Source organism: Perognathus longimembris, chromosome 2 (assembly GCF_023159225.1).
Source record: "Perognathus longimembris pacificus isolate PPM17 chromosome 2, ASM2315922v1, whole genome shotgun sequence".
Taxonomy (NCBI): Eukaryota; Metazoa; Chordata; class Mammalia; order Rodentia; family Heteromyidae; genus Perognathus; species Perognathus longimembris.
In genome coordinates, this window is record NC_063162.1 from 83,078,398 (window position 1) to 83,090,979 (window position 12,582).

The window sequence follows — 12,582 nt, forward strand, 5'->3', positions numbered from 1 at the left end:
GTGGAAGCCAAGCTTTCAATGGAGCTACCAAGGAGTCTTCAATACACAGACTATAGCACATGCAGAGTAGCTCTCGAGTCTTGATGACTAATTGAGGGTTGGGCAGGCAGTGGTGGGGAACGATTATGCTATATAGTGGTGACAGGATGTCAAGATGCAGCCATACTCTAGGAGTCATCAGTCTATGGAATAGAGGGGGCCATGAGTGGCAGCACCTGTGAAGGGTGTGGTACTATTCCACAAGGTTTCAGACAGAAGATGGAGGTAGAAAGGTAGAAAGGTAGAATGAGGTAGAAAGGTTTGTATACAGGCCCTTGTATAGAGGGGATACATTCTTGATCTAGAGCACCAATGGGAAAGAGAAAAAAGCAAGATTAAGCAAGAAAAGACTGATGGGCTTTGAACTCTTGAGAGCGAGTTGTGAAGACCAAATGAAGTAATAGATTTGAGCATATACCAAGTGTGTGTGCATGCATGTGTGTATGTGTGTGCACATATGTGTGGCACTGGGCCTAAGGCCTCACATATGCCAAGCAAGCGTTGTGCCATGGAACCACTCTGTCAGCTTTAAGGTACACTTTTTCAATGTTTATATACTATAGCAGGAAATCTTTTTGGCAAACTGATTCTTAACAATTTGATTTTTAATGGGGCTCCATACTCCTCTATCCTGGTAGCATCCGCTCATTTGGCATCCCTCCTATCTTCCTATCTATCAATCAGTGCCAGACAGCAGCTGCCTCCTGTTTTAAACTAAACAATAAGCATTATATGAGTTAACTTTTACAAGCAGTTGCTTAAAATAGCAGCATAGTCAAAGAGGGTTTTAAAGCTGTGATATAAACCTTACCCCTCATTTTACAGCAGAATAAACAAATACCCAGTCTTTACCTATGGTTTCTTGAAGAGTAAATGTGAGAGAGGCCCAGATCAGGTATTTAGAGCAGGACCCAAACAGGTATTTGCAGGGACTTTCTGCTGCACTCCTGGTAAGGTTTGAACAAACCATTCATACACATTATTGACCTGCAACTGGAAAGGAATTTAAAATCCAGAATTCACATAACTCATGGGAAAGGTAAAGGGAGGCCCAATGTTTGTCTCTTCTGTTCTGTCCTCAACCAGCAAGTCGATAGACTCTGGGTTAGGGATCTTTGGCTTCTTTAACACAAACTTTTCTAGTTTCAGGGCCAGAAAATTTTATCTCTAAAGCAAACAGTTGTGTCTTACACCTCAGGGATAAAGCCACTCCATTTTCCAGTCATCTTATTGTTATGGTCATGCCAACAACTTTGATATATTATGTGTCTCATTTCATCAGCAGCCCAATTTGGCCAAATCTTTCCTTTGAATACTCCTAAAGATTGCTTCTCTTCTGTCCTCAGTGTCAATTATTTAGTCCTTAAGCTACTGCCTGCAATACTTAACTGTCTTCTGCTAAGAATAGGCACAAGTTTGTAGTTCCTTATATCTTATTTCTTTAGAGATAATAATCTCTTAAGATAAGATGTATATCTTATGTTGCAAATCTGCACGGCTCATATCTAACAAAGTGGTTGTCCAAAGATCCACTTTTGCCTGGAGGCTTGGGAAGGTACTCAGGCCTCCAGGTAGTAGTACCCCTTCTTTCCCATCCCTGGATCTCAAGGAAATGCATGGTTCAGCAGAAAGGTGATAGGGCCAGAGAAGGCAGAGCCTAAATGATAGCAGTGCTACAAGACAGGAAGCTCTTTAGTGACCAAGTTCATTCTAGGTTCTGTGTGTGTGTGTGTGTGTGTGTGTGTGTTTATCTTAGTCTGCAGTTCTTATAGGTTGACATCCATGTCTATAAAATGCCTCTTTTTTCATCAAGGTGAGCTTTAATGTATCCTAGGAAAAGGTTTCCTAAATTTTTATATAGCTATAATAAGGGCCACAGGACCAGACATGGTAGTTCCTGCCATAGAATCCCAGTTTAGAGAGTATAGGTAGATGGGTTATTATTTAAGGCCAGACTGGGTCAAACCTGCTGGGGGGTATGACTCAAGTGGTAGAATGCTATCAATTCTCTCTCTCTCTCTCTCTCTCTCTCTCTCTCACACACACACACACACACACACACCCCTCCAGAAATAAAATAGATGTCGAAGAGTAAGTTTCCCTTATTATACCCATCAAGCTTTTATCATGCTTGTTTCTAGTCTGATAGATACTTCTCAGCTTGAAAAAGTAATATTTTTTGCTTTTTGACATGAAAGGTCCTTATGATCAACTGGATATTAGTTTTCATTTGTACATTCCTTTCTGGTTTCCTTTTTAAAATTCTTTCTGCTCAGGTTTTTGAAAAGCCACATATTGATTTCAACTTACTAAATATTTTTCCATGCACCTGAGGAAAATAATTACTTTTATTTAAGCTTTGTCCAATGTTCTTGCTTATAATTAAGGTTAGATTTGCCTTCAAGAAGCTAAGAATTTTGATGAATTCATGTTTCAAAGCAAAAAGATGTTAATGCTGACCTACAGTATCTGAAGTGTACATTAAAAAAAAATCCAGTCTGTGCTTTTGAAATGCAAGTCTGAGTAGTGGAGTGAACCACAGGACAAACACAATAGAACACTCAGGTGACCTGTAATATGAGTCATCAACCTGGCAAGAAGAGTCACTGAGGCAAAAACTACCTTCTGTCTATAATTATCATGGTTACAAGATTATTTAGCAAACACACCCTTAGTTTTTTTGTTGCTTCTTTCATATCACTTGGAGTACAGTATTAAAATTAGTTTAATGGTTTCCAAATCTGTGAATGAAATTTCACTTGTAAGGAGATTTAAAGAAAACAAAACTTTTGTAATCTAATGTATTCCAGGTTTAATTCAGTAAGTTTCTTTTTGTGTTGTAGTGTGTGTGTACACATGCTGATCCTGGGCCTTGAACTCAGGGCATAGGCACTGTCCTTGAGGATTTTTTGCTCAAGGATAGTACTCGACTACTTGAGCCACATCTCCACTTGTGACTTTTTGGTTGTGGTTAACTGGAGATAAGAGTCTCATAAACTTTCCTGCCTGGAGTTGGCTTTGAACCATGATCCCCAAATCTCAGCTTCCTTAGTCGCTAGGATTACTGGTGTGGGTCACCCGCACACAGTAGGGTTTCCTTTTATTTACCACAAATTATTTTAAGGTTTAAAAAACTTTAAAAATGTTTGATAATTAAATGTAAAGCACAGAAAGACAGGCAAGATACTTTGTCAAATTAGCATATCTTACTCATGATATTATTCCACCAATTTTGCTTGGTTTCTGATTTCACTGAGTTGGGACTAAATCAGTATATTCTTCCCATTGCATAATTCAGGAGTACTTGAAAATGATGTAATTACAAACCTCAAAGGTAGATTGTGAATTGCACTCACTGTCATAACTACTATGAGCATGGTTTTCTTTTCTAACAATGAAGGAAAGTTGTCATTTTAATAAATTCCTCTCCTCAGAATCTGCTGTAGGGTATCTGTAGCAATTGTGTTCTTGAATGAAATCCAAAACTAGACATAAAAGCTGGGAACATGCCAATTCCTTGTGAACTTTGAGGGATTTAAAGAAAAAAAGTTTCTTAAATCTAAAACAATGAAATAGAGATGGGAGTTTCTAAATGTGTACACTTCTCATCTATTAGTTTACTTGAGAGTGGGAGAGAACGTTCTGGACTGTTACTTCCATCTAGTTTTGCTTATTTTCTACAAAGTGAAATTTAAAAACCTCATGAAAGTTTTCCAGAACCATCCTTGACAACCTTTGGTGTATTCACTCCCAAGCCTACATTCCTCTTCCTTATCATGAACTTTCTGTCTCCTCCAACTTCTCAACTGCTTCTTCTTCATCTGAATCTAGGCCCATTTAAAATGTATGTTAATAGTAGAGAATGATAAAAGAACAATCAAAATGCATTGTACTTATAAACTGACATGATGAATTGAAACCCCTTTGTGTAACTGCTTAAATATAAAAAATAAAATTAATGCCTGTCTTTCTTATGCAACAAACCCACTTCAGGATATTCCTCCCACCCCCCCACCCCCGATTCTTCTGGGATTTAAATGCACAACCAAAGTCTTTTATGCTTATAAACAGAACACCACAAAACAACAACAATTAAAAAATTGCCCCGTATTTTCTCTTTTAATGTAAAGGTATTCATAATCTCTAGGCAATTAATTTCCTTCAGAGTAAGTTCTTTGGTATGTGGGTATTTACTAACTCTATTATTCTACTAGTACCCAATCTTGAATCATTAATTTCATTTTAGCCTTCCTCATCAAGTTGCTTTGTGGGATCTCCTTATACTGACATGTTCTACTATTTTAAAAATAGCTAATAGAAAAAAACCCAGCCACTCTATATATTAAATTTGATTAAGTTCTTACTTTTAACTGTATGAACAGATATATGGCTTTTATCACTGTAATTTCCCTGCTTTGGATTTTGACATGTTTATAAGTGAATTGAGTTATAGTGGGAAAAGATCTCAGTGCTTCTTCATGACTACAATAACTCTCTTGTAATTTGCTGAAAGCAAGTGGTGTTCATTTACTCTTTTTCTTCAAGTTCATAATGAAAGCAAACAGGTAGATTTTTGTTAAGAATCTTCTGTTTGATAGATCTTTGGAATGAGATAAATGCAGACTTTAGACTGAAAGGAATAAGCTATTGAAGCAAAAAAGTGGGAAAAATGGCATCACACAAACTGAATGAATTGGATCCATTTGTTCAAACATTTTCAGACAATTGTTAAGTAAGGTCAAACAGTGGCTACTGAAAACAATGTATTCCTAGCTTATTAGATGAATTACTCTATGAAAGTGCACTGAAGTCAAAGAAGAATTTAGAAATAATGACCTGGTATCTCCCTTCCTTGAATTTGGTTAGTAAATTGGAACATCTGGCTAGCTGGTTCCAGTCTGGGCATTTCTGGTTTCTAGAAATGTTCTCTTCCAATGTTGTATGGTAAATGATTAACTCTGTCACCTCGGACTTTGCATGCCTGCTTTTAAGTATGATGGGTTTCAATCTTGGAATGGAAAAAATACAAAGTCACCTTAAGTCTTACAGTGCAACAATTTTAATAGCCCACACTAAACCAGGCAGATTCATTTTGCAATTCCACTTAGGGATGGTTTTTCTCTGCTATTCCTTTATTTAAAGTATAAATCTTGGGTCAGACCCTTACTTGCATTTCTTGGTCATGAAACAGCACTATGATTTGCTCTCCAGAGTACACATTAAGAACTCATCTTCCTCCAGAGTTGAAGTTCAGGTACTTACTGCCTCTGAGAGAAGAACCCATATAGCCCTCTCACTCTCAAAGTGACTGGAGTGAGAGTCAGGTCACAAACTGCCTTTTGGAAGGAAAAAAAAACCCACAAAATCGTGCCAACTTCCTCAGAGAAGGTGTCTTTTCTTGCCACAAATAAATACTTAGTGCACTTCTGAGTCATGAAATATGTAAAACTTAATAGACACTCCAATTTCCAGAAAAATAAATCGGGAGGGGGGGTCCTTGTGTGAAATACTCTGAATGTTGTGGTGTGAGAAAGACTCCAAGTACAGGGGCAGGTAGAACTCTCCAGTTTAGAATAGGTGTGAGGGCTGTGGTGGGAAGAGAGGCCTCCAGTCCCAGAGCTGGCTCAGGCTATTGCTTGTTCTCCTGCTGCTCCACAGGGAAGTCGGCCTCCTCTGGGGACCTGTCTCCCTCTGGGAGCAGAGTGGCACGCACTTTCCTCTTCTCCTTAAAGCGACCAGAACGAGAGATCTTCAAATTGCGGCGGCTGTTGCCTGATTTCTCCCCACATAACTTGTCTGGCTTGAGGGTCTCACCAGTGCCCCCGAGGACATTGGGATGCTGGTTCTCTTGGGAGCTGCTAGTCCAGTCTGGGCTGGGAGAAAGGGGATCTTCGAGCTCAGGGTCGGTCGGCGGCGGTGCTGGAGCCTGCGCCCCCATGGTGCTTTCCTTGGTTTTCTTCTTGGTGTTGGTTAGCGATTTCCACCAGGGGCTGGAGCTGCCGGTGCCTCCGCTGTCTGCCATCGCCCGTAGGCACGGGGATCCCAGGCACCTGGCCTCAGCGCAGTGAGCTAACTTGTGCTGTCCCCACTCTCCCGAAGGGGTTCAGTCCAGCTCTTCTGCTTCTTTTTGGTGGGCTGCAGAGAGGGAGTCAAAACAACGCCTTCTACTGGGCAAAGAAGCAAGACTTAGTTACTGGATTGGTGGAAATCACGTGTGCCTCCCAATCTCATTCTCTCTCCAGTGCTGGGCCTGCCACCTGTTGGGCCTACAGTAAAGCACCCCATGCTCTGAAGCTGGGCAACTAGGACCCAGAAGGCATTGCCTTGCTTCCTGATGAGGGTGCAGGCTAGGCCTCAACTTATGCCTTTCCGACCAGGGAGGTGCTGTGGTCAGCGTGTCATGGGTGCCCAGGGAACCTGGATCCACCTACTTGGCGGGAGGGTGGCTTATCACATTCACTCTATATGGATGGACGCTGGTGGGTGATGGGTAACCCACCCAGGTTAGCATTACTTCTCCCCCTTATTCCCCCCAGGAGGAGGACCTGGGAAGAAGATGCTCAAAAACAAGTGTAATGGTGTACAGGTGAACAGTGTTAGTGCACTGTAAAATGAAAAAATAAAAACAAAAAACCCCCCACAACCCACAGATTTTCCTAAAGTTTCCTCCTCTATATCCCAGTCCAGGTTCTTTCCACATGGGAGTTCAGAGAATTTATACTCCCAGCATGCACGCGGGAGGGGGCAGTTTTGCTTCTTTTAAACTCTGCTTTGATCCGACCCAATTCTGCCTTGTGACTTTCAGAGAAGCAAGGCTAAACTTCCTTTAAACCAGCCACCCTACCCTTCCTTTTACTCTCTAGAAGCCAAGCCAATAGCAGAGATATGGTCAACTGAAGAATGGCCTCCTTCTCTCTTTCCTTAATTCTGTATTAAAACATGCATGGAGTCTGTACCATGCAATCCAATCCAACTGATGATATTTTAGTTGCAAATTAAAGACTTCTTTTCCTTGAGCAAGTCCTATCCTCCTGAGGAGATAAGAGAACAACCAGGAACTCCAAAACAATTTGCATATTCCCTCAACTTTTTAATAGCCCCTCTAAGCAGCCAAAGGCTGCTAATTAGCACTTGGAGCTAACGTGGGAAGCCACACTGTGCCCACTTTCTGTGCAGGACCACCGTGAGATCCTAGGATTTGCTCCGTGGGGTTCCTTCTAGGTTTCCCTTCAGATCTCTCTCTGCCTAGGATCCAGGAGCCACTGGGTTTGTAAGTACAAGGGCGGGAAACTTCGACTGTGTCTGTGGGTCAGAGGTTTTCCTACAGGAACTGCTTGGGAAAGGACGTCCTGGAGCCTATGGGAAGCGGCCGCAGCCTCAGTGAACCCCCAAACAGCAGGCAGTATCTCCTCTCCAGGTTGTCCTGAGGACACTTGAAAACAATAAAGATAATACGCCCCAAAGTTCTTTTGAAAAGGCCACTCACATCCCGAGGCCCAAACGGGCAAACGGAGTGCGCACACATCCTAGGTTCCTTTCTATTTTGCAAATTGGAAAAGCACCTTCAAAGGCATTTATTACCGGCGGCGGAGCGGGGATCTCAAGATCCTGCTTTGTCCTACTCTGCACGGCATCAACTTTCCGTGCACCACACGGCGTGTGCGAATTGTGCAAGGCAAAGATCGCACATCAGCAAAAGACAGCGCGCAATTCTTGAGGGCCAGCGGTTCGCACCAGGAGGCGGGAGAGTGGGAGACGCGAGACAGCACCCTAGAGTGACCTCGAGCCCCGCGGAACCGTCCCAGCTCGCTCACCTGTTCGGCCCCACCGCAGCGGAGAAGCCCAAGGCGCGCGCAGGGAGCAACCCGGTGCCTAGGCGCCGTGTCCCTCGGCGGAGTCTTGGAGGTCCCGTGTCCCGGCGGAGTCTTGGAGGTCCCGTGGCTGGTCCACCTGCCGCTGTCTTCTCAACCAGGTGCCGCAGCCGGTCTTCCGGGGCCCCCTTCAATCAAAGCACGCAGTAGGCAGCCAGGGGTTCGCAGCGCCTCTGCCCAGGCAAGCTTTCCGGGTTCGGAGCCTTACATTCTCTGGCGCGTCCTTCTTCCCCACTAGCGCTGCTCGGAAGCCGCCGAGAAGTGGGCCCTAGGCAGCTCGCTCAGGCGCACCGAACCCTCCACTGCGTCCTTAGGAACAGGAAAAGACATCTGCCTACCTGCTGGTGTTTCGCCAAGTGATTGGGGAAACCAGAGCCAGCCGCGGCTGCCTGGGGAGGAGGGGTGAGCGGTCGGGTGGGGAGGAGGAGGGGAGCAAGCGGGTCGGTGGCGGCCTCCCGGGCCACAGGTGCAGGTAGGCACTTGGCGTTCCCGCCCTCCAGAGGACCAGATTGGATCTGGTCGCGACGTGGCGCCGGCCTTGAGGAATCTGATTGGAGAAAAGCTGTGCTGAGCCGCTGGCTGAACCGACTGCCGGAGTTGCCAACCGGGGGGGAGGGGAGGAAGAGGGGAGGAGGAGGGGGGGGCGGCCCTGAGGAGGAACAAACAGCAGCAGTATCCCCACTTCCTTGAGACCCCAGATTTCTTTTCCTTCTGCGCTCTGGGTTCCCACATCCAAAAGTTTTGTGACTCACAAGAACTGATTCAAAGGTGGGGGAAAGGCTGGGGGCGTTTCCGAAGCCGCTGGCTGTTGGGAGCCGGAGGCAGTTTCAAGTGCTTTCTGTGGATTCTTTTCCTCCCTACCCAACCCGAGGGCACGCGAAGGGTAGAGTTGTTCTGGGTTGCCGGCTGGTGAGAGGAGAGCCAGGGTGGAATCCAGCTTCCAGCCCACGCTGTACCACACCACACCCATCCTGGCTCTTAACATGACTTTAAAAAGTGAATAGCTACCATTTAAAGTCTGGAAATCCACGGAGAGCCACCCCAAGGGAAGAGCAAACGCAGCCCTGAACCACTGAAGGTAACCAGGTGCACTGTGTTTCTGTGCAGAGCTTTTGGCGCTTTACTAGTTTGACAGAGGGTATGGTTGTGGGACTTGTTGCTAACAAACAGAGATGCAACTTGCTGTGTCTTGCAGGATGCGGGGGCAGAGGCAATGTGGGGTTCACTGCCCCAGCAGAAACTAGGCAACCTTTTCAGGTTTGTAGTCTCAAGAGTGTTTCCACCAGTGCTTTCTATGGAGAAACAAAAGGCTTTAAGGACATTAAGCAAAAAGCGCTGACTTAAATAATTTCCAATATAGAATTAAAAGGAGTTTATTTTCTTATTTTGGCCTGTGCTAGGACTTGAACTCAGGGCCTGGACATTATCCCTTATCATTTAGGCTCAAGAATGGCGCTCTACCAGTTGAGCCACAACACTACTTTCAGCTTTTTGGTGGTTAAATGGAGATGAGACTTGTAGACTTTTGTGACTAGGCTGGCTTCAAACCACAATCCTCATAGTCTGAGGAGCTGTTATGACTAGATTTCCAGTCCCCAAAGACTACCAAGGAGCCTATACTGATGCAAACAAGAGTCTTTATTGCAAGCTGGAGTCTGGACTCCCAACCATCACTGACAAAGAGGATCTGGATTGAGAGCCCCGACCCTCAGATAGGCAGGGTTTTTATTGTGATTACAACAGGGGCAGGGTATTTCCAACTTGGCAGATAATTGATTGGATGGCATTTAGCAAGCAAGTCTTGTCCTATTTCTATTTTGGCTTTGATATCGGGAACTGGCCTCAATATCAGGAATTGACAACAGGTGGTCACGTAGCACTGATGCAGGGGGTTAGTGCAGGGGGTACAGCAAGTCACAAATCGGTTAAGCAAGCCATTTACAGAAGCAGAATATTGCGGTCAGGCTGACCTAGTACCAACTTTATTTTAACAATTGCGACCATGTTTTCCCATTACCATAAAGCAAGCTTGAATGGGCTAAAACAATCCAGTACTCAATCATAAGTAAACTAACCCAACAGTTACCATGGCATTTCTACTACTATTATGGTTATTTCTATAGTCTATGACTATGATCATTTTTTACTGTCCATTACCATGGTTGTTACCCAGATATAGAGGTGAACAAGTGCTCCCTACATTTTTAAATGTCAAACTATAAGAAACTAGTCTCACGGGTGGGGTGCAGCCCTCTATCATGGAGTCATCACTAGAGTTTAGAAGCGGTTATAATTTTATTTTTTTTTAATTTAAAGGGTAAGTCATGTATTGAATATTTATTTTTGGTTTTTGTTTACAAAGAAATAACAAATTTACACTTGCATATATCATGTTTGAAAAAAATCAGAATATCTTCCTTTTCTCTTACTTCAAGATTAAAGATGAATGTCACTAGGCTCATCCGTAATTGTTTCCTATGGTTCCTCCGATCTTTACTTGTCAAATAGGATGGAGTATTTAGAAGGAGTCTTCTGACAATGAGTGTTTACTATTCCATTGTAATTCACTTTTCCCTGGTGGCTACTTTCCATTTGGCAGGAGCCTCCCTGACCCATGGTGCTGTTATAATTTTAACACTAAAACTTATATTTAGTTACTCCAGTTTTCAGGTCAGCCCTATCAGAACTAGGATTACACGCATGAACCACTAGTACCCAACAAAGGAGGTAGGTGTGTGTGTGTGTGTGTGTGTGTGTGTGTGCATGTGTGCGTGTGTGTGCCACATATACTGAGGCTTGAACTCACAGGCTTACACTCCTGTTTAGCTTCCTCCCACCTTCCCAAGGCTGGTATTCTATCACTTGAGCCATACCTCTACTCAGCTTTTTTGCTGGTTAATTGGAGATGAGTTCCATAGATGTTTCTACCCTAGCTATCTTAGAACTGTGATCCTCAGATCTCAACCTTCTTGAATAGCTAGTATTACAGGAATGAGTCACCAGTACCTGGCAAAAGTTTTATACCATATTTAAATACATGAAAGAGAAAATATAAATGTTTTGATTAATTTCTTGCTTTATAAATGATGTGCCATGTATTTGAAAGTGATGCACTTGTTTAGTTATTGAGATTAGCTTTTAAATGCAAAGATAAGTCATATCACTAAGACTGAACAAAGATACGCTACTAACTTTGAGGGGAGGATGGGACAATTCATGGAAATGCTATCACTCTATAGATAAAGCAAACGAGTCACCAGCAAAGTCTTTAGAGTGGTCACTATCTTTGTTTGTTTTTCCAATCCCCTGTCTCTGCCTGCCAAGTAGCTAAGGTTACAGGTATCAGTCATCCTGCTTTAATGCTTTATTTATTTATTTATTTATTTTTTGGTGCTAGTGATCAGATCCATGCATGACAGTTTCTTTCCCTGTCACTGAGCCACATCCTCAGCCTGAGATTTCCATTAACTGTGACTGTAGCTATGTGTAAAAGAGTAGGTGGTAAAGGGTAAAAGACCAGGCTGCATGGAGGCCAGTTAAGAACCATTCGAATACTTCTCATGGAATATCTATTGCAATATTTTGATGGCTTGTAGCATAGTAGTGGCAGTGTGTGTGTGAGTGTAGAATTAGATGCATGCAAAAGAGATATTGGAGGTAGAATTGATTAATTCATACAGAAGAGGAGGTTGAGTTTGAGTAGAGTTTTAAAAGATTGTTTCATAATCTTTTGTTTGCAAGTAGGAACAACTATGAGTTAAGATTTTTCCAAAGGGCTGAAAAGAAGACTTCAGGAATAAAGGATGGATCCTTCAGAGAATGTTATGCCCAGATTTGGGGTCCCCCCAAATCACCAAGGAGCTGATTCCTATGCAAACACATGAGAGTCTTTATTGCAAGCTCTAGCTTGGACTCACAACCGTCATTGATGCAGTGGATCTGGATTGAGAGCCCTGACCCTTCAGTTAGCAAGGTGTATAAAGGTAAAAGCGTAGCACAGATGTAGGGGCTTGATGCAGGGGATAGAGTAAGCAACAAATGAGCAAGTGTGGCACAGATGTAGGAGGTTGACACAGAGGATGGAGCAAATAAGCCATTTACAGAATCAGAATTTTGGGGTCAGGTTGACCCAATTTTCAAGAAGGAGTCAGATCTACAACAAGAACATCTTTTATCATACTTTTGATGATTTTTAAAAGCATGATATAGATGAGATATCTGCTGCCACATTGAAACAACAGAGGCATTGGGCACAGGCAAAAGACAACATGCTAAGGATGATAGCATAGCAAGTTGAAAAATATCTTGGTCCTTGATGATGCCAGTGAGCCCCTAAAGAAAACCAAGAATCAACCATTCCAGACTTAGAATCCAGTGAAATAATACATACCCTGTGATTTATTCTCAGACTCAAACATGCTTTCCAGTAATTCAAACATATTTCTACTTTATCACAGACTGCTATAGTTACAGGTGAATGTACTACTAGTACTACTCAAAAAGGAGGAAAGACAGTATTGTTGCTTTTGTTGTAAATCTGAAAATTCCTCGGTGAAAGAGTAAGGGAAATGTGTAGGTTATGGGGAAGTTTTAAGAGTGAGGGAAAGCATCTGAAAGACAAAGTGGTTTGATTTTTAAAAATTTAGAATAGGGGGAATAAGTAGGTGACAGG

The 12,582-nt window shown here is 43.1% G+C and overlaps 1 protein-coding gene across 2 annotated transcripts; it reads right to left on the reverse strand.

Annotated features, from left to right (window-relative positions):
• Positions 1-5,381: 5,381 nt before the first annotated feature.
• On the reverse strand, positions 5,382-7,942 carry Prr15 (proline rich 15). Of its 2 annotated transcripts, none has more exons than XM_048339608.1 (2): positions 7,854-7,942; positions 5,382-6,203 (listed from the first exon to the last, which is right to left on the reverse strand). In XM_048339608.1, exon 2 carries the CDS (start codon positions 6,059-6,061, stop codon positions 5,669-5,671), a length of 393 nt encoding a protein of 130 aa, XP_048195565.1. In that variant the 5' UTR covers positions 6,062-6,203; positions 7,854-7,942; the 3' UTR covers positions 5,382-5,668. The 2 variants fall into 2 exon arrangements, with proteins under 2 accessions (XP_048195565.1, XP_048195566.1); XM_048339609.1 differs by having other exon boundaries at positions 5,382-6,206; positions 7,854-7,936.
• Between the last annotated feature and the right edge of the window lie 4,640 nt (positions 7,943-12,582).

What these genes read in the sequence shown, in the direction of transcription:
- Prr15 (XM_048339608.1), bottom strand. Translation starts at nt 6,061, where the DNA reads ATGGCAGACAGCGGAGGCACCGGCAGCTCCAGCCCCTGGTGGAAATCG.